This window comes from Toxoplasma gondii, chromosome XII, assembly GCF_000006565.2.
Source record: "Toxoplasma gondii ME49 chromosome XII, whole genome shotgun sequence".
NCBI lineage: Eukaryota > Apicomplexa > Conoidasida > Eucoccidiorida > Sarcocystidae > Toxoplasma > Toxoplasma gondii.
Window position 1 is genome coordinate 5,571,686 of NC_031480.1, and position 20,717 is coordinate 5,592,402.

At 55.5% G+C, this 20,717-nt stretch overlaps 3 protein-coding genes across 3 annotated transcripts; 1 reads left to right on the forward strand and 2 right to left on the reverse strand.

Moving 5' to 3' along the window:
- Nucleotides 1–302: 302 nt before the first annotated feature.
- On the reverse strand, nt 303–9,221 carry TGME49_251770 (hypothetical protein). Its single transcript, XM_018780956.1, has 6 exons — nt 7,643–9,221; nt 6,448–6,947; nt 5,441–5,996; nt 3,856–5,108; nt 3,211–3,399; nt 303–2,456 (listed from the first exon to the last, which is right to left on the reverse strand). The coding sequence occupies exons 1-6, from the start codon at nt 7,875–7,877 to the stop codon at nt 1,392–1,394; spliced, it is 3,798 nt and encodes a 1,265-aa protein (XP_018635092.1). The 5' UTR covers nt 7,878–9,221; the 3' UTR covers nt 303–1,391.
- A 1,522-nt stretch (nt 9,222–10,743) lies between these two features.
- Nucleotides 10,744–17,306, reverse strand: TGME49_251780 (heat shock protein). The gene is made up of 6 exons (XM_002367376.2): nt 16,678–17,306; nt 15,172–15,683; nt 13,913–14,721; nt 13,236–13,592; nt 12,555–12,707; nt 10,744–12,066 (listed from the first exon to the last, which is right to left on the reverse strand). Exons 1-6 carry the CDS (start codon nt 16,959–16,961, stop codon nt 11,995–11,997), a joined length of 2,187 nt encoding a protein of 728 aa, XP_002367417.1. The 5' UTR covers nt 16,962–17,306; the 3' UTR covers nt 10,744–11,994.
- A 223-nt stretch (nt 17,307–17,529) lies between these two features.
- On the forward strand, nt 17,530–20,588 carry TGME49_251790 (hypothetical protein). Its single transcript, XM_018780957.1, has 2 exons — nt 17,530–19,328; nt 19,449–20,588. Exons 1-2 carry the CDS (start codon nt 18,903–18,905, stop codon nt 19,983–19,985), a joined length of 963 nt encoding a protein of 320 aa, XP_018635093.1. The 5' UTR covers nt 17,530–18,902; the 3' UTR covers nt 19,986–20,588.
- Nucleotides 20,589–20,717: the final 129 nt, after the last annotated feature.

Consider the following 20,717-nt stretch of genomic DNA (forward strand, 5'->3'; position numbering starts at 1 on the left):
GGAAACTTTGTCAGCTGCAGAAACTCCGTCTTATATATTTGGTGTGTCATACCCTTTGCCACTCTCGAACTCGAGCAGAGAGAGAAACCGGAGGTGCCATCTCTCGTTCAGTTCGGGGGTTTTGTGTCGAGCGTGTTCACGGCTGAACGCCAACCCGTTGTTCTTTGTGAAAGCAGCACAAGACCTGAATCTTCTGTTCTTTGATCGGGTCACTAGCTCCAAGTTCTATGGCACCTTTCATGGCCGTCGGTTTCTAAAGCATGAACTTCAGTGGTGGCCAGCAAAGATTGTGAAGCAGGAGTTGCCTGTTTCCGTAAAACGAGATCGCCTCCTAGTACATTCCGCGTGTGTCAACAGGCCTTACAACGGCCATTTCGTTTATCCTGGAAAGCTCTCGAACGCGAGCGAGGCCGCAACAAGACAACGAGATTTGCCTTGGACAACAAAAGTCAAGCGTTTTTTCAACAATGGCACGCTGTACACACGCGCACTGTCAGGGTAGAGCACAATAGACCTGTGTGATCTACCGTTCGCCGACAGTTTGACAGACGAAATGGGTTCGCACCACTCCACACGCTCGGCGCCTCCCCTTCCTCGACGAACGTTATAAAAGTCGATCTTTTTCGCGCAGCGATACGAGCCAAGGTGTGTGTCTGGGGCCTACACCCTCAGGAGCACAGTGAGAAAACTGTCGGATACCTCTGTCAATCGCGTCTCCAGTCTACGACTACAACAAGGCATTTCTTTTCACCTTCCGTCCACTCGAATTCTCTGCTGGTTTGCTCTACGCTGTACCGCGACAGTTGATCCCGGCGAACGCCGGTCCCGGCATCTTTGGCGCAAAGAACAGTTGTGAGGCTGCATTGTGTTTCCCGTGCAGAACAGTCACGGATGTACTGGCATTGAGACAAAACTATGACACAAGTCTCCACACCATCAACAGAGCATGTACGCAGCAAACAGTGAGAATTCGCGTCGCGAAAAAGGCACTCAGCCGTCTCCTGTTCAGGATGCGTAGGTGGCGATTCCCGGTAAAACCTGTCAGGCGTCCGAAGCGCGCCTCTTCCGGAATTCGCCTTCCCCGTCCTCCACGGACATTTTCCTGTGTTCTGGTCCGTCACTCAAAACCGTGTCTCGCTTCTCCGTCGCGCGCTGCAGTCGAGTGCCGCGTCCAAAACAGTTCCCAACTCGCGCCTGCACTTCGTGGACTATCTTCTTGCATTCCTGCCCTTGCGCCCTCACCGCGGAAATCCCCTTTCGCCCGCCTGCCTTCTTGCGTCCTTTGCTCGTCTACATAGTCGTGCGCTCTTTGACACACCACAAAAACAAGGACTCTCGAAAGACTGCAGAGTCCACAGGCACCTGCAGCAACTGCCGGTGTCTTCGGACTTCTACACCCCCTGCATGTGCTCCCGAGAAACTCCTCTCACAGGGGAGGTCAGATCGCTACTACTCGCTCTGCTCCCAGTGCCGGAGTCAGGTGCCTTTGCCCCAGCCAGTTCGCCGGCGTGAGCGAGCGTCTCTTGCCCAGCGCCTTTCGCGATTGGTCGCGTCTGGTCGACGTTGTCTCTGTCAAGCGAAACACGGAAAGTTCGTTTGACAGTCTCTGCATGGGCGCTGTCGTCCCCAGACCTCCCTCTCTCTGTCGTCTTGTCAGCCTCGCTGCTCCTGCCGTCTCTTCCGTCCGCGTAGCTGCGCTGATCTCTGCTGTCTGAGTCCTTGCTTCTGCCGGCACCTGCGTACTTGGTGTCTCCCCTGCTCTCCGCACACCGCAGTTCGTCTCGACTTTGCCTGCGTCGCATTCGGTCCGACGTCTCGGTGTCTCCGGCGTCGCCGTCGCGGGGAGTCGATCGCTGGCGCGGCCCAGACGCCCGCGGAGTGCATGAGCATCGTTCACCCTGCTGAGGGCCTATCCACCTGGCAGTCGCGTCGTGCCACCCGCCTCGCGTCACACTCATGCAGAGGTTTCTGCTCGATGCAGAGCCGCCCCCGAGAGGCGATCCGCCGTAGCTCCAGGCCGACGGACCGGCATGCACCGGCGGAGAGTTCACCCCGCTCCGGCTCGTCAGACGCGACCCCACGCTGTCTTTCGGCGACCACTTTGGTTGACGCGAAGTCCCGGCACCCGAGGTCTGCTGCAGGCCTCCTGCTCCAACGTCGGTTCCTGAGTCGCGGTCGGAGATCGAAGGAAGGTCGTAGAGCCCACACAAGTCGTTCTGCGTCGCACACCGGCTGCGGCTGACGCTCTGGACGTCTTGGTCCTCGCGAGCCGCCTCCCAGGGTGGCCTCGACGAACAAATGCAGGTGACCCACCAGGGAAAAGGCAGACGCTTGTGAAACTGCAGACAACACATGAAAATCAACAGAGGCAGCGCCGTGCAGACCACGGCGACCGCCAGAACCCAGGCTGGCAAGCCCCCCTCAACCTCGGGGACCTTCTTCGTCTGCCGCGTCTCCTGGAGGCACAGAGACACAGGGAAAGCAGATAAGAGAATATGGAGGCGCAGGTGCAGAACCGGACGCGACTGCGACCGCGGGAGACACAGCCGCATCTGGAAAGAGGCAGTGGAAACGACGCACAGAGAGTGACAAAGTCGGACCTGTCAAAGGAAGACAGGTGCCGTTACGCTGGGACTTGCATGCGTGGTCAACCCCAGACATTCAAGAAACCGGCGGCCGAGAATCCTTTCACGTATTCCATGGAAATCTCTTCCTCGATTTTCGGGGGGGAATCCTTCCTCCTGTTCCCAGAGAAGGTTTCCTCTTGTTCCCTCAGAAAGTACAGAAGTGATGCGGTGTGTACTCCATGTCGTCAGAGTCGAGGACCTCACGCGCATGTTACTTGAAACGCCAACGTCCTGGCTGGGACGTGGATGGAGCGAGAGGGGGAGTGAGCATCGTCACCTCTGTCCAGCTTGCACACAAAAAAGGACTGAGTGACTTGAAAAGCTGGCGAGTGTTGCATGCATGCTAACAAGCAAAATCGGGTTGGATCTTCAGATTGTCTGGGTGGCTTGTCACGTCTGGCAGAGTCTCAGCAGAGTGTCTTCGGTTTGGATCGAACTCGATTTCGATTGCTAGCAAGCATTGCTTGCATACGACTGAAAAAACTTCAGTGAAACGTTTCCTGTCCTATATACGTTTAGCGATCTTCAAATCGAGGTGAAATCCTGAAAAAGGTAAAACTCCTTTAAAATGACGCCTTCTTACCACTTGAGGCTGTTTCTTCACAACGACTGCATACGGGACTTCTAGCAGATTTCTGCAGTGTTTTAAAATGCGGCCGAAAATCTTCTCCGCCCGCACGAGGCGCCATTCCTCCCCTGGAGCCAGTGAAGAGCGCAGCGTCGCGAGGCCCTTGATCTTGTAGTGGATGAGAACCATGTCTTTCTGGATGAACTGAAGAGAACAGAAAGCCCCCAGACACACAACGCCTGAATGCTTCAGTCCGCACAAACAACAGCAGCAAAGGCCGAAGCGTCAGAGAAGTCCATTCGCGAGAAAGCGCGTCTTCTTCTTGCCAAGGAAAACTCACAGAGCGTCTCTCGCTGTCTCGAGCGCCCTGTGTGCTCGCGACCCTACGTATTTTCTCCCCAAAGCAGAAGTAGGCATCTACATGCAGGCATCCATTTTCAAATAGCCACATCCGTACAAATCTATGTATATATATATATATACATGCACATTGTATATAGACATATTCATATATATTCATATATATATATATATATATATGTATATATATAAATTGGAGAATGTGTGTTTTTGAAGGTGACCTTATGCATGTATAACCGTTTTTAGCCCTGAACGCTCCCTGCTCCCCGGCTGCTTCCTCCGGAGTTTCTCGTTGCGAACCTTTTGCACATTTGTGCGTTGGTTGTCGTCGAGTCCGATTCCAAATGTTTTAAGTTTGAGCGCTTGTCCGTCGTCGGTGAGTTTCGCTGTCCCCAGTTCCTTGATGCGTGAGTCGTCCACGGCGGGGCCGACGCCGCTGAGGCCATGAGTCGCTCCTAGGGCGGCGGACTGCGCCATGAGGAGGAAAGACTTCCTGAGCTTTTCTCCGACGTTCGCCGAGTAGTTTGAGATCGGGACGTAGACGAAGAAGTGGATGTCGTGGTCGGAGGCGAAGGGTGCGGAAGTCGAGTCGGCAAGCGGGTCGACGACGTCTCCAGGTTCGATGGTGCTGTAGATCACGAAGGACCGTCTGAACAACCAAATGGGAAGTGCCCCTCTCGCCGCGTTGATGTGCCGCTTCAGAGCCTTCATCACGGTGCCGACGGGGATGACGGCCTCCGGGTCGCCAGTCGTCCAGTCCGGCTCGGAGAGGAGAGCGTCGGTATCCCGCAAGATGTTTGCAGCCTCGTCGCGTTCGTCTTCGACTCCGTTTCTCAAGTTTCTAGTCTCTGTGTGCGACCCGCGTTCGGAAGGAACGAGAGGTTGTTCGGGCAGAGAGACAAGCGGGTTCGCCACGTTCTTCAGCGACCGGGTGCCTTCGTTGAAGAACTGGATTTCGACAAGCATGCTGTCGCTGGTCATCGCCTGCAGCAGTCGCTGGTTCGCCTCGTACGAGTTCCCTTCCCCGACAACTCCAGACACGAAAACGCCGGATCCTAACTTCACCACGTAGCCTGCGAGACGCGTGATTGGAAGCTGCTTCCGCGTCACACGCAGCCGAGCTTCAGGCGTTCGAAAAAACGCTTCGGCCTCGCCTTCGTTGCCGGCAGCAGCTCCCTCGGGTGCGCCCTCGATTGCGGCCTTCTTCCCGCCCTTCGCCGAGCGGCGACCCGACGCGCCTCGCACCAGCCGCAGATCTTCTGCAAGCTGGTCCACGGCCTTCTCAATCTCACCCATCAGAACACTCAGGAGGTACTGACGGAAGCGTTCGAGCTGCGCCGCGGTCGTCGACCCTTCGGTGAAGAGTGTGGCCAGCGGCGAAGACCGAAAGCCATCCAGCAAAAGGAAAATATGTCCGCAGACAGGCTCGTCCATGATCGGCTCCCGCAACGCGTCCGACACCGCTAAACCTGCGTCTTGGAACGCCCCCGTCGTGGTCGGCGCCATCGCCGGGCCGACCCTCCAGTCCTCCAACGTCGTCTCCAGTGTATCGCCTGGAAAAACGACACACAGACGCACGAAAGCACCCCCCTGCGGCCAGTGGGAAGGCGAAGGAAACAGAAGACGGGAAGGAGAAGACAGAAGTCGACGAGCCAGGGAAGAGACACGAGAAGGAGAAAGGAGAAGACCGGGAGAGAGAAGAGCTAAGGCAAATGCACACAGCGCGTGGAGCTCCGAGGCTGCAGACTCCGTTCAAAACAGAGCACCAAGACGCCAGAGTGCATTCAAACAGAAGGAGAACAGATGCACGGAACCTCGGGGAAAACGTTTCTCGCTTTCCGACAGTTTGACACTCGGTAATCCCCTTTCTTCTCTCCCCGCTCACCGGCCTGGAGGCGGCGCGCAACAAGGTAGGACGACCAGAGCGACGTCGCGTGGTTGATGAGCTCAGGGAGCGTTTCTCCGGGACGCAGTTGCATGCGCGTCTTCTGTGCGAATTTCAAAATGTCCTGCGTTACCCACATGGCCGAGTCCAACGGCTCCTCCTCCATCAGACGCACGAGAAAATGGTGGTACGCGAAGTCGTCTTCGCCGACACGGAACTTTTCTGCACTCGAATCTCCACTCCATCTCGCCTCGCCATCTCGCCCTCTCTCGGCTCGGGGCGTCGTCGCCCGCAGTGTGGGCCAAAGGCCTTCGCTCTTGAACGATTTTGCACTTCCTCGCCACTCTCCTTCTTCGACCTTCCCCGTCTTCTTCTTCTCTTCATTCGCCTTCTTCTTTGCAGGCGTGTACCGCTTCGTCCAGTACTGCAGGAATGCGGGCAGCGAAGCGTCTTTATTTCCAGAATCGGGTGCATGTGTCGAGAGGTCCTCTGCCTCGGCGTGGAGAACTCGGGTCTTCTGGATCGCCGTGAAGAGACGCACCGCCACCAGCGTGATCTGGAAAAAAAAAGTCGGAAAAAAAAAGTCGGAAAAAAAAAAGTCGGAAAAAAAGTCGAGGCGTCAGCGTTTTCACACCTGGGCGAACGACTCAGTCAGACCTCAGCCAGAGAGAGAAACGCGAAAGAAGGAGGCACCCAGACACAGAAGGGCTTCGCAAGTCCTGGACAGATCCATTCAGTGTCTCCACAAGAAATGTTTCAAAGTGACGACAAAGGGGGAGAGCGCTACGCACTTCTGGGAGGTTTGCATGCACTCTCAGCCGCTGAGACACGCACAGAGAGAGAGACAGAGAGGAAAGTCCGCTTCTTCCCTAGCTCGCCACACGGGAGTCACGAGTCTTTCCTCGCGTCTCAGTTCCGCCCACTTCACCTCCTCGCACCTCGACTTTTAAACGGTAGCAAAGTGACCTTAAGGAAGAACTCAAGCCCGGCGTTGACGTTGACCTTACTTCCTTCCCGGCGATGGCGTTTATTTGGCAAGGCTCCGCGTTTTGCCAGAGGAAACCGGAGCGCCTTGACGGCTCTGCATGCGCGTCGACAAGAAGGCGATGGAGGAGCTCGGTGATGTAGGCGAGCTGGACGCTTGCTTGTGGATCGAAGACCCTTCCTTTGTGGGCGTCCGCGTCGTCCGAGAACCGGACCATCAAGAGAGCGAGGAGAACAAATTGTTTCGCGAGTTTCGCGTCAGCGTTCAGCGACTCACACATCTGTCGACGGAGAGGACTGTCGCTGTCTATCCAGAGACCTGCGAGGAACTTCGTCTCCCTCGCCTCCTGACTGCAGGCGCTCTGTGGGGACCCGTTGCCGCGCTCTTGGCAGGGAGAAGGCGTCCTCGACGGAGGCGCGGGAGCGCTTTCGGGTGAAGTCTGCTTTGTTGACGCAGACAGCGGGAAACGATTCAAGAAACGCTTCAACCGATCCTCAGAAGCTGGAGACGCAGCCGCATCGCCTGAACAGACAGAGAAAAGACGCAGACCCCGATGGCTTTCTTCGCAGGGGCTCCCGAGGCGGTTCGAGGCGTTTCGGTGGAGCGAGACGCTAAGAGACGTGGATAAATATAACTCAGAGACGTGGACTCGGAGACGAGAACCGAAGGAATCTGAGATCCGTGTTGCCGTAAAGCTGAATCCAACTACTTGCACGGGGATATTTAATCAACGAGATCCTGGCCCAAGGCGAAACCGATTCGAGTAAGTCGGACAGAGGGGCGAACCAAAGCATGTGGAAGGCCTAGAATGCTCATTAGGGTCTACGGTTTACGCGACATGACTTCTCCGTGTCAGTCCAAACTCGGAAACGGAGGTCGGAGAAAACGGTGCGGTTCGCAAATTCAGTTCCACTCCAGAAGTCCGTCGCCCACGGACGAGGGACAGAAGCAGCTCGATGCTAAACCTGTTTACCACGCGTTTTTGTGATTCACGGAACTGGCAGATTCGACGCGTTAAACCGCAATTCTAGTTGCAGTACGTAGAGCTGCGAGAATATGCCAGTCCACCGATCGGAAGCTGAGCTGAGCAGCCGGAGCTGTAGCTTGACACTCGTCAACTCACGCGACCCAAAGAACGCAAGACTATTCAAACGGCTGGTGCAGCGCCCCCATGTACATACACCCGACGCTCGACCGTTCGCGGCTTCGCATCTCACCTGTTTCCTCAGGGTCTCGGCCCGCGGAGATGGCCGACGCAAAGTGCACCGGAGGGCGCGCAAGGAAGTTGGAGATGAGATGAACGGAAGAAGTGATCCACTCAGAGCAAATAAGCGGTGCAAGTATTGGGAATAAAGTCAGAGCGAGGACCAAACACCGCAAAGGAAAACTCTTTTGATGTCTGCGAGGCGTTGCAGCCTGCGCCACAACCCCGCAGCCTTGTGTAGCCTCCATCGTCGCCAGGCACAGCGGCGAAGGTTCCGGAGCAGGCAGAACAGTTGGACGGAACCGACACAGCGCCGACGTATGGAATTTTCCGCGTCGCTCTGGAGCGAACGCCACCAAACAACTTCGGAAGAAGGCGCGATGAGCTGACCGGAGAGGAAAACTGGAAGAAAGCAAGGAAATCCACGCGGCGGTGCCCTCGGGGAAGGTTCGAGTGCGCGTGGGCGAGGCTACAGTGGACGGACAAAGGCAGGGAGCCCCATGGCTCTCTTCCAGAAAATCTAAAGCTGTGATTTTCAGCGACAAAGGCGCGATTTAAAATGCGTGCTCGCGTCTACAAAGGGGAACTCCGCAACGGACAACGGAAACCCGGAGAACAGAGAATGCACAGGCTGGAGAGAGGCTCGAAAACGAGGCGATAGCGTCTTCATGGCGCAGATGGTGAAACGAACCCAGAGAGGAAATGTCAAAGCACAAAACTGACAGGGAAAGAGCTGTGCGACATCAGCTAGCGTCGCACCCGAAGCTTAGGTTCACGGTGTACGTGGTCATGCTTTTGAAATGCGTCAGACAGTTTTTCGGGGTCAGTCGAAAACGAGGAGCGACACAAACACTCGACAAAAGGGACCAATGGTCGACACCGGACAGCCTGATGGCAACTTAACGTTGAGTTCAACACCTTCGATAAAATCCTAATTTTCTGTGGCAAGCGCCAACAACACGTCTGGCACACCCAAGAAACACAAACACAGGCACAGCGGCCCTGTGAAAATGTACGGCAAAAGAATTCACTTAGAGGGAAGCCTGCTTAAACGGAACCGACAACCGCGGATTTGTGTGGCGCCGCCCGGACATCCGGTTGCGACGCCGGCCGGGGGTTTCTCGTACGCTTCCAGAGGTAAAACAGGAGGGTGCTACAGGGATGAGAAAAAAATCCGAGACACAGCGGCAAACGCCGGCAAACCTCCCCTGTCACAAGTTCCTTTCTTGGTTCATTCTCGCCGCGGCTCTCTCCTCAACCATGCAGCAGTCTCATTGCAAAACGGTGCCGCATGCGAAAAGGCCTCGTGTGGCAACGGCGAACACACAGCAGGCACAGGGGCAACCGAAAAAACGGTGAGGCTCCCCTCCGTTCCTAGCTAAACGGCAAGTCACAATAAAGCGGAATGCGTGGTACAAGAAGGAAAGCAAAGCATGACTCACATTTTTGAGAGTGAGTCGAGAGGTCCCGCAAACTCCGCAGAGCCGAGTGTTCTGCCCCCTACCACGGCAATGTACAAACGCAGACTCCACGGTCAAGCGTCGTTCGCAGCTCATTGAAACGCCGTCAGGCGTAGCAGAACGAAGCTCTCGAGAAACATAGAGACGAGTCCACTTCGTGACAAATTCCAGTTTCAAACGCTTGCAATCCCAGGAATGCGCCAGGACGTCTTCGCGCAGCTGAAGAGCCAACCGCGTGCGGGTGCGCCTTCGCGGTCAGTCAACCTCTCCTGCTCTTCACCCCGAACTAGAAGAGAAAGCAACCAAAGAGTTGCAATCTCAGGACAATGACTATTGCTGCCAGATCAAGAGCCTCCGCGAAAGTCACTGCACGGCTACCAAATGAGCTTGAGCCCGCGACATGTGGTTAGAACGCACTCGTCGTTGACTGAGAAGAGCGTGCCAAAGTGGGGAGTCACATACCAGGACGCAAGACGCCGCCAAGCAGACTTACTGGTATCACCGGTGGTATTCGCGGCACGAACACGTTCCGAAGCTGCGTTCCGCGTCTCTAGTGCATAGCCTGGTGACAGTTTTCTCTTCAGCGAGTGACGGAATGTCTCTGCAGCAGACAGGAATGTCTTCTTGGGGAAGAAAGGGCAGTTTCCCTACGCGCAGGCAGTGTTGAATCCGCCAGTTATGGCCAACCGGCCCCTCGACTGGCTCTGTTCCACGCAGTGATGGCTCTTGACAGTTGCCAATACTGCTTCAGATTCAACGAGATGCCCGAAGAAATGAAAGCGGTCCAGTGCACCTGACAATCATCGCTTGCTGCCGAAGGCGGGTGCCCGTTCGTGGTGTCTTTGTTATACGACACACATGCAAGTAGACATTTGTCCGCTCTAGCGAATATGTACCTAGGTTATTACCAGCACGTCCAATCCTGTGTAACTGAAACCCTTCCACCTCGAACTAGCTGCGGTCACAAGGGAAAATCTGCATGAGGAAGGCGATGGCGATGCACCGCATAGTGCCCGCTAATCCTCAATAGGCGTTGCCAAGCTCGCAGAGAAATGCTACTAGATTTCGTCCATTATTCTCGCTTGACAGACAGATCCCATCGTACCCAGACCAAAAGACCTCGGGGTAAATCTTATCAATACCTTGCGTTAGACGCGCTCTGTGAGTACGCCATGCCGAAACGCACAATGGCACGTCTACTGCGAGAGCGATCGTTGAGCGCATGAGTAGGCAAAAAGTTGCTACACATCGCCCGGTTGAACGTGGAGTCAGTGGCTGCGTTGGTGCTAACAGTGGAGCCCTGCAAAATTTCCCATTGTGTTCGATCGAAAGAGCTGTAAAACATAGGTCTGAAGTGTGCAGTTGTGCAACACCCTGACGCGTGTCCACTGACGCACAGCCGGCTTAAAAAAAAGTACGCCTACATTATCCCGACAACACCTGGGCCAACACGATCCAGCTGTTTCTGGGTAACTCCCTTACGCAAGGCTGATACACGTGCTAAAACAAAAACGCAGTCGAAACAAGGTAGCTGCTGGCGAGGGAGTCGCGGAACAAACCTTTGGAATGACTCAACAGGCTTCAGTCCTGATCAGCTGACTACTAGAATCGCACGCGAATGTTAACATCAATTTCCGATAGACCCTTTATGTTTTGTGGCCAGATTATGCGATGATACGCCTAGTGAGATGCTGCAACCGACGAGCAGCGCAACCTCCAGATCGGTGCGTTGTGTGTCGCGGCTGACGGTCGAACCGGCCTTGCGAGAAAGAATCGAAGAATCGCAGTTGAGTTTCTGGTAGAGAGGCAGAAACGAAAAAGCGCTCCACGGAAAACAGAAAAGGTCCGGAGTACGGCAAGATTTACAGCATTCACTGTGCAAAGCCTATGCACCGCTCTCGACGAAAAACACTAAGAATCTACACTACCTGACACAAACGCACATCTACAGATTTCCTCCAGAAACGCGCAAGCGTCCTCGGGTCCGTCGACTCTGTTTACGCCACTACAGCACTTAGCGAAGTTCTTGTTTCTTCGCGGGGTTCTTTGCAGCTAAGTCTTCCAGGCGACCCGGCCTCCACCCCTGCTGTCCATCTTTCTTCGCCTGCTTGTCCGTAGCCGGACGATTTCCCTCCGTCTGAATCATCCTCCGAGTGAACGAAGGCCCAGCAGTTTCCCGCGGTGGCTTTCTTCCTTGAGATGCTGGCACCCTCACCTGGCCTTTGCTTCCTCGAGAAACCAGAACACAAAACTCTCCGCGCCAGCTTCCAACCCAAAGGTGCCGCACGAAGAAGACACGGACGGGACAGTGGGCTCGCGCACGCAAGTGCAGCGGAAGCGAAGTGGCCTGGCCACGCAGTCGACTGCCTCGCCTCGCACCGAGAGCCTTCGCCGCTTCAGAGGATACCTGCCCCCCCCCCCCACACGGGAGAGGCTGGAACGCGGCATCGCCGGCGGTGAGGCGCGCTTGCGATAGAAAATCCGGATTTCCGCGTCCGACAAAAGGTACGGTAACCCACAGCGGATGCAGCTAGACACAGAACATACATCGAGAGAATACGCGGGACGCCGCGAGGCGCCCTTGGTGTCAGTCTTTGATGTTCGCGACGACGCGCACGGAAGCAAAACCGCTCTGCTTGACCCGCAGACACCGGGGATTTACCGGACAGTGGCAAACAGAGTGTGGAAGAACTGCGGCAAAATCATTGTCTTTTTGAGGCGCATCAAACTGGCTAAGTCGTCTGTGGTGCGCGTAGGCCGCCAGCATCTGTCCCGAATGGACGCCTTGGTACTTCGCTGCACCTCCACAGACACACATGTTGCCGCTGCGCGCCCTTTCCAAGAAAAAAAGAGACCCTTCCCGTGTAAACGGAGCAAACTGACGGAACTTCAAAAGCGCGCTTCTTTACGAGCTCTTCTTGTCGCCGCTCTCGCTACCGGTGCCCTCGCTACCGGCACTCGAGTCCGTCGATCCGGCCTGCATGGAAAGCACCGAAGCAAATGCATGGTACAAAAATCCACCACCTCGCCGTTTTTCGCTAGCACTCACGAAGTGAAGTCGAGAGGAGGGACACTTTCGCCAGGGAAACGCCGAAGAAACGCCCGCTTTTGCAAAGGGGAGGCGACTAAAAGTGACAAGCACACCCCTTATTTCGTTCTCCACGCCGGTCCACGGTGACACGCGTTGAACAAGGCCCCGCATACTGGCGCTCAACACACACACCAGACCCTCGGGCATCGTTCATCCCAAACTCACAAGTCAGTCCGATAACCGAGTGGAATTCACGAGTAGTAGCGACATCCGGTCCGCAAAACGCCATAGACACATTCGTGAAGACAGACAGCAAGACAGACAGGAGAAAAAAGCAGAAAGGAAATGTGGAGAACACAGAAAACCAATCTGTATCGGGGTATTCCCCACGCGTTGTAGAATACGTTCAAGTGACTAAATAAACGCAACCTTACCTGGTTGTACGCTTGCTGAGAAATCTTCCAAGAAGCTTCCTGCAGGGTCTTGAGAGCCTCACGGATCGGCTCGGGGTCCTCCTGGCCGAGAGTCGACCGCAGTTGAGTGATTTTCTCTTGCAGATCCGTTCTGTCGGCGTCAGTCATCTTGTCCTGAAGAAAGAACAATGCAGAAAAAGACCACCGGAAATAAGTGGCTCACACAGAAGACAAACGATGAACGCTCTCTGCCTCTGGCTCTCAACCTCCTTCCTACACAGACGAGGTGATGGTTGCCCACTTGGTGACACAAATATCGAATACTTAAATAAATACGCACATCGTGACGAAGAAGAGACACATAACCGTTCTTCCAACGCATGTTCGCCTTCTGTACCCACAAAAGTCCATACGTGCTACATGCGCCTGAACGGGCGCACTGTCCACCCCAGTGTCACCCTGTTTTTCCTGTCGAGGCGTCTCGGACTTCTCTCCTTTCGCAGAACGCACTTCGAGTCAGTCAGTTTCACATAATGGCGAAAAGGAGAAACCCAGCTACCGGAACACGAACCTGAAAAAGAGGTACACCCTACGAAGAAGACTAAGTCGTCCGCAGGGCCATAGACGACTTTGCCAACGTGTCTGTGTGGCCAGATCCGCTGAACGCACTTGTCCCTCCCTCCCGCGGGTTTGCCTTGTTACCTTTAGGTCCGCCATTTGCTTTTCAACAGAGTAGATTAGCGTTTCTGCCTCATTCTTCGCCTGCACAGCGTCCTTCTTCTTCTCGTCTTGCTCCTTGTACATCTCGGCGTCCTTGACCATCTGCTCAATTTGTGAGTCGGACAAGCCGCCGCTCGACTGAATCGTGATTTCCTGTCGCTTGCCAGTGCTCTTGTCGACGGCGCTGATGTTCATGATACCGTTCGCATCTACGTCGAAAGTAACTTCGATCTGCGGAACGCCTCTCGGAGCCGGAGGAATGCCAACCAGGTCGAACTGGCCCAGCATCTTGTTCGCCGCAGCTATTTCGCGCTCGCCTTGGTACACCTTGATGCCGACCTGATGGCGGGCAAGGACGACAGAGACACAACCGGTCATGGATGTGCTTCACTCCCCAATCAAATCGGCGTTTGCTTCCGAGCTCCCGCGGCACAGGTCCTCGAGTCGCATACACAACTCGACCGTCTGAGGTTCCGACCGTTACTGCGTCCAGGCGGAAACACTTACTTCCTCCTCGTCTTGACAACCCGCGAGACACGACGGCTTCCCACGCGCTACGGAGGGCAGGAAAACCGCCGAGAAAACGCGCTTTCGTGACGTTTTTTCTGCCCTCTGTGTCTCCCCTCCCCCCCCCCGTCGCCACCGCGCGCGAGTCTCACCTGCGTTTGATTGTCGGCAGCGGTGGAGAAGACCTGGCTCTTCTTGGTCGGGATGGTCGTGTTTCGGTTGATGAGGCGCGTGAAGACGCCACCGAGCGTCTCGATTCCAAGGGACAGGGGACAGACGTCGAGGAGAAGCAGGTCCTTGATCTCCCCCTTGAGAACGCCCGCCTGGATGGCCGCTCCCATCGCCACCGCTTCGTCGGGGTTCACACCCTTGCTCGGCTCTTTTCCGAAGATCTGCTTGACCAGCTCAGTAACCTTGGGCATGCGCGTCATGCCTCCAACGAGAATGACGTCCGACAAGTCGCTCTTCGAGACGCCCGCGTCCTTGATACACTTCTCGCAAGGCTCCACGGACTGCTGGAGAAGGCCACCCACGAGTTCCTCGAGTTTCGCGCGAGTCAGCTTCACCTGAAGGTGCTTCGGTCCCGTCTGGTCCGCAGTGATGAAGGGGAGATTCACCTCCGTCTGGACTTTGCTCGACAGCTCGATCTTCGCCGTCTCGGCTGCCTCGCGGAGACGCTGCAGCGCGAGCTTGTCCTTCGTCAGGTCGATCCCCTGCGCCTTCTTGAACTCGTCGATCAAGTGCTGCAGAATCTTCTGGTCGAAGTCCTCGCCACCCAGCGATGTGTTCCCGTTCGTCGCCTTCACCTCAAATACACCCCCGAGAATCTCCAAAATCGAAATGTCGAAGGTGCCGCCGCCCAGGTCGTACACCGCAATCGTCTTGCCGTCATCCTTGTCCATTCCAAACGCCAGGGCCGCCGCCGTCGGCTCGTTGATGATTCGGAGAACCTCCAGGCCAGCTGGAAACCCGGAAAAAGTGGCGGGAATCGAAAAAAAAGCAAAAATGAAAAAATCGAAAGTGAAAACGCGGACAAAGGTGAAATAAACAAAACACAGAGAGACGTTAGTGATAAAGATCTTGTTGACCCTCACGGGCTCGATTTAAAGAGCGAAACTCGCCGTCAGTCGCGGTGCAGTTGAAAAGCGCCTTCTCCCCGTCTCACCAACAGCCTCTGTCCACGTCAATCGAGGCCTCCGTCTAGTCATGCATGGCTCGCGACTCACAGACGAAGTGCTCCACACATTACACTGTTGATTGAAAGAAGTGCATGCAGCGCAAAAGCGTTTTTTTTCTTCACACCCGGTTTCCTCCAACGTTTCTTCCCCAGTCCTCTGCATCTGCAGTTCGCGTGGAACGTGTCTACACAGCAGAAAAAGTCCTTCCTTCTTCTTCGCCTTCGAGGACTTACCAATTTTTCCGGCGTCCTTCGTAGCTTGTCTCTGAGAGTCGTTGAAGTAGGCGGGGACAGTGATGACAGCCTGTTTGACTGGACGGCCGATGTAAGCCTCCGCAGTTTCCTTCATTTTGGTCAAGATGAAGGCGCTGATTTGACTCGGCGAGTACGATTTGCCCTGCGCCTCGACCCAGGCGTCTCCGTTGCTTGCGCGCACGATCTTGTACGGGAGGATTTCCTTCTCCTTCTTGATCGCGTCTTCGTCGTAGCGCCGGCCAATCAGACGCTTGGTCGCAAACACTGTGTTCTCCGGATTGGTCACGGCCTGGCGCTTCGCAACAATGCCGACCAGTCTCTGTCCGTCGGATGTGAAGGCGACGATCGAAGGCGTCGTCCGCATGCCTTCTGAGTTCTCAATCACCTTCGGCTGAGACCCCTCCATGACCGCGACGCACGAGTTCGTCGTCCCCAAATCGATGCCTACGACGTCGCCGCGAGCCTTGCCGTTCATGCGTGGAGCCGACGTGCTGCAGAAATACGAAAAGGAAGTGCATGCGGCGCGAAAATGGGCACCAGAGAGAGGAAGAGTCTGTACACCTGGAGCGGGGCAAGAGAAACGGACAGGGAAGCGCACGGGGAGCAAACGTGGAGAACGGAAGAGGGTCTGTACATGAGTGCGTGCTAGACAGGCAAGACGGCTCGAAGGAACGGTTTCGCGAAAGAGGAAGGAGGCATGCAATCGCGACGGGGGAGGGGGGAGGGAAATCGTGCTGGAGACTACCTGACGCATCAGAAAAAGGTGAGACAAGAAAGCTTCTGCATCCTGCACAAGAACCCTCAGAAAGACACACGCTGAGCCTGACACCCGCAACACTGCACCTTTCACAGACGGCAGACACCCCGGCGGACGCTCGAGATCCCGCAAACGACTGCGGCAACGAGCGAAAAGCACAGTGTAGGCGACATGGAGACGCCGCAGCCTTTGCAAGAAGAAGGTAACAAAGATGTCCACTTTGCACAGAGAGGAAGAATGGGCGGCTGCTTGAGAAACCAACACGGGAGCAGAAGGTGCAAAGTCTGGAGCAGCCAAACGTATTCGAAAGTGTGCATGCGACGCCCGTGTTGAAGAGCGAGGAAACGTCCACACACTGACCGAGAAGATACACTTGCTTCTACCAGGTGTGAACTGGAAAGCCACAAGGGAGGAGCGCCAGGAAGAGAATGCACGGAAAAAGAGTTGCGTTGCATGCAGCACAGGCGGCAGCTCAGAGCTTTCTCCCGGATGCACACACTCTATATCGAGACTTTGCTCTGCGGGTTTCCAGTCCGGAGTTGAGTCGTCGTCGGCACCACCGCGGCAGAAGGGAAAGAAGGGCAGTTTGCTCGCGATGTTGCGGGGCGGGCGAGACCAGAGCGTCGTTTTGTGGGGACGCGCTGCAAGTGAGATGCGAGTCACTTGTTTTCTGCGTTTCGACTCCCCTTCGGTGGCTCTCCCGTAGAAAAAATTCGCAGTGATCCTACCTGAGGTACCGGGAGAAAGACGAGAGAACGGCAGTGCGCTCATAGGTGGTGTTCATGCCGGAGCGGAGCTTGCCGGCGGAGAAGGGGGAGGAGGATTTTGCATTTTGAGCCAGAGAAGAAAACAGGAAACGAGACGGGCGGAGAGACGCGGCTGCAGCCGGGGTCATCTGGGTTTCTACACAGGCACGCCCCAGAGAGGTGAACGAGGAAATGGACCGGGCTTTCGCGCCCGAGCAGTAGCTCGCTCGATACGCGAGGGAGGCTCCCGCCGCCATCGACGCCATTTTGACGAGTGTGAAAAGTCCTCCGAACGGACAAGAAGAAAGAGCGAAGCCGTGCCGCGAAAGAGAAGAAGGGCCGCGCCAAAGGTGAACAAACCAAGAGGGTTCGGGGACGAGCTGCAGAGTTGACTGGCGAAAGTTGAGACACCCGCGACGGCGCGAAAGGCGCTCTCCACAACTGTCACGGAACGCAGCTGGCGATTTGCAGATGCGCGAAGGACGCCGAGAGTCACGACCCTCACGAAAACTCAGGAAAAATAGCGAAAGACGCGAAGGGCCGGGGATCTCGACCGAGAAATTTTGGTCTCGCTGGGAACCCTTTGTCGCCCCCCGCACTCTCCAATCCCGTGTGGCCTGGCGCCTGGCGACGGTTGCACATGCTCACATGCCATTCGCACGCGCCTTTTCCGCCCCACGACCCCGCTTCTTCTCTCTATACCGCGAGACGCCCTGGCGCAGCGCATGCTTTTTTTCTCAGCGAGTGTCTTCCTGAAGCAGCGTCGAGCTCGAGAGCCGCCAAAAAAGGATGCGACACCACAGCTGCTGTGACGGCTGCAACAAAAGTCGGGGACGCGCTCCTCGACAGTTCATCGGAACGGTTTGAGTCTCCACGAGAAATTGCTCCGTTCCTGCGTTCTGCTATAAAGCCTCTGCGTGTGCGTCCGTTTCGAAAGCCAACGGGAACCAGCTGCCTGGGCTCTCGACAACGCGATTTGCGTTTCGTCCGCTACACGTGTGGCAATCTCAGCCCGCGGATCCACCCTAGCCACGACAAAAGGAGGTCAGCACACAATACGTGAAGATGGGTCAGTGTTTCCTCGAATCCTGGCGAAGCAAGGCTGTATCCTTCGTTCTCTTCCCTTTAGGGTTTGGAATAACAGCCACAAGCGTAGCCAGGTCCGAAGCCACACATGTGTTACACAGAAGGACTCGCGAGCGCCAGCGAGACGCGAAACAAAGAGTCTTTCCGAGTGTCTAAACACTCCAATAGCTTCATCGTTTCCCATGTGTGAACGGGTAGCTGGCTTCGCCCAAAAACCGCAGAAACAAACGGCAGCTGAGGGCCTCCAGGGAATGGTCTGGTGAGCGAAAGCGCGGCGGTTCTGCCAGAGCGACCAAGTCTCCTCCGAAGCGTGTGCATTTTTTTTGTTAGAGTGGCAGAAAATCCGGCAGATTTCCGTGGTTAGTGACTTCGTGAGTGGGCAGTTCCATTGCCAACGTTAAACTGTCTTAGATCTTCGCGCATCTATATACCTGAAGTTGGCACATTCATGCGCTTTTGAATATTTGCTCCCGTTCGAGAAGCGAGCCTGTGTCTGGCGGCGGAAAACAAAGCAGAAGGGTCGGCGTGTTTCGATCCCGTTTCGGCAGACAGTTGCGCACAGAAAACGAGGTCTCACCTCGACGTCGCGGAACTCCAGTCAGCACGGTGACACGAGCAGCATGGAAGTGCTCCGAAGGCTTAAAAATACCTTTGGCTACGCCTGGTTCGAAATTCCCCTGGTTTGAATTTCGTCCACATGAACACCGACAGCGGTTGCTTGTGTCCCCGCTTCTTCCGGGACACATCCGGCAGTCTTTTTCAGATACGCGCCAGCAGACAACGCCTTGACCTCGTTTTCAGGGATCTCTTCACTTGTTCACAAATGTGAAGATCTGCGTTTTCTTTTGTTCGGACGTGGAGCGCTGCCTCGTCACCGCTCACCGGCTTCCGCTTGTGAAATTCCTGGAGGACACTTGATCGTGCGATTTTTCCTTCGTCCGTTCGCCAAAGTGTTTGCTGCACTCGCCGCGCCGAGGGTGTTGAAAGCGCCGTGCCGCCGCGGGGAGAGGAGTTTTAGAGTCAAGAAGGTTGCTGTTTGTGTCTTCCTCCCTCCCTCCTCTGCTGTTTTGCGTCTCGCGTGAGGCTGCAACTGACAGGCTGTACGCAGGAGTCTTGCGGAAATGAAGTCGAAGAAGAGGGACCGCAAAGACAAGAGGCGCCGTCACGAGGAGAAACGCAAAAAGACCAAGCGGCGCCACCGGAGGCGCTCTTCTTCGTCTTCGGAGTCATCCACTTCGCGCTCTCCCCGTTCTCTGTCTCGTTCCCCTGTCAGGAACAAGTCCAGAGTGGAGCAGGCCTCCTCTTCGCCTGATTCGCTCTCTCGAAAACACAGACCTCCACTCTCTCTTGAGTCGTCCCGATTTCCCACATCGTCGAATGGAGATATGCGCAAAGCCGCGAACGGTGCGTACGCCGCAAACGAACAAGATCGCCGTCGAAGGCGACGGTCTTCGAGCGAAAACGAAATTGTCAGTTTCACTTACAGCAGACCGACAGTAGGCCCGACGCGCTTCGGAGCAGCTGACGAGACAGAGCTCCCCCGACAGGTACGAAATACTTCCCTCGTCGCCAAGGTAGCTGCGGCAAGTCTGAGGAATAGTTCGCCAGTTCCCCTCGAAGATTCCATCGGTTCGAAGGGAGTGTCACATTTTGAACGGTTTCCTCAGCGAGGTAGCACTGATCACAGCGCGAGGCGGACGCACTCCAGCGGCTTCAGCGACAGCGGCTTCTCAGTGGGCGATGCAGTCCTTGAGAAACGCAACCTGAGAGAGAGAGACATTTGGCGTGGAGACAGAGGAAGGAGGTCGCAGGAGAGAGGCAGTACTTTTTCGCAGAGTCAGGGAAAAGAAGACGCTTCCGCGCTCGCTGCGTCGGCCTACGAACTGAAAACCTACCACAGAGCGTTCGGGTTAGATGTAGGCGGGTACGCATTTGTAGGAGAAGAGGAGGCGCTTCCTGTCTCGAACACACACCGCGGGGAGGGCGCCACTGACTCCCTCCAAGATGCTATAAAGGCCGGCGCGGCAGCGTCGCTGCTCCACGGGTCTCTCGTTCAAGTGAAAAAAACGGAGCGACACGGAACCCGCGAGAAAACAAACAGCAAGACGCACCCCCACCTCTTTTGGCAGTGCTGGAGCTGCGGGGCCGATAACTACAAAACCAGACACCAGTGTTTCAAGTGCAAACGGCTGTTTGCGCTCTGAAGCAACTCGAGGAACGTGGCTGCCGGCAAACTGCTCAATAGAGCCCCTGTCGGTAGGAAGTTTCTTGTACAAATCCTGTTTTGGAGGGGGGAATCCAACTTCGGCAGCCTCCTCTCATGTGACAATTCAGGGAACTGTAGAAAGAATTTGACTTCGACTCTTCTGTCTTCTGTGTGCGCCCCGTAGTATGAACAGAGTTCCGTTGCATTCGGCTCCGGGCGCTATTGGACTCTGTATGAGGACGGTCCAACGGTAGGAAAATTTTCGTCGGATGATTGTCGTCTTCCGACTCTTCACTCGCCGTTAATACAATTTTTTTCCAAAAGAGGTGTACCTGGGTAGGAGGATCGAGAAACCGACGGTCAGACGACGCCTTCGCATGGGGGGACGGGGGGGGGCGAACTGTGTTCGCTTCACATTTTCTGTGAGATCCTGCTCAACTACGATCTAGAAACGGGCTCCCTCTGTGAATGTGCATGGCAGTTGTTGCTTTTATAAGGATAACGTATGCTGCCGTCACGATTTTAAGAAACATTTGAACTGCCATGTGCGCCTTGCGAAAGAGACCTGTGCTGTGCCTGGCCTTTGTGCCTGTTGTCGGTGTCGAAAAACTATTTCTCAGTTGCTCTCATGAGTCAAAAACGTCAAGGCGAAAAAGACTCTTACTACCTCGCACATATTTCTGAATCTGTCTTAACCTCCCATCGAACTGAATGTCACCGGGGCGAGTGC

Excerpts from the sequence above, each read along its gene's own strand:
- TGME49_251770 (XM_018780956.1), bottom strand. The coding sequence starts at position 7,877 with ATGGAGGCTACACAAGGCTGCGGGGTTGTGGCGCAGGCTGCAACGCCT. Across the intron at positions 5,109-5,440 it reads TGCGCGCCGCCTCCAGGCCG|GCGATACACTGGAGACGACG; the intron begins GTGAGCGGGGAG and ends TCGTTTTTCCAG. Across the intron at positions 2,457-3,210 it reads TGAAGAAACAGCCTCAAGTG|GAGACGCGGCAGACGAAGAA; the intron begins GTAAGAAGGCGT and ends CTGTGCCTCCAG.
- TGME49_251780 (XM_002367376.2), bottom strand. The coding sequence starts at position 16,961 with ATGGCGTCGATGGCGGCGGGAGCCTCCCTCGCGTATCGAGCGAGCTAC. Across the intron at positions 15,684-16,677 it reads TCTTTCTCCCGGTACCTCAG|CACGTCGGCTCCACGCATGA; the intron begins GTAGGATCACTG and ends GTATTTCTGCAG. Across the intron at positions 12,708-13,235 it reads AGCAAATGGCGGACCTAAAG|GACAAGATGACTGACGCCGA; the intron begins GTAACAAGGCAA and ends TTCTTTCTTCAG.
- TGME49_251790 (XM_018780957.1), top strand. The coding sequence starts at position 18,903 with ATGAAGTCGAAGAAGAGGGACCGCAAAGACAAGAGGCGCCGTCACGAG. Across the intron at positions 19,329-19,448 it reads AGACAGAGCTCCCCCGACAG|CGAGGTAGCACTGATCACAG; the intron begins GTACGAAATACT and ends CGGTTTCCTCAG.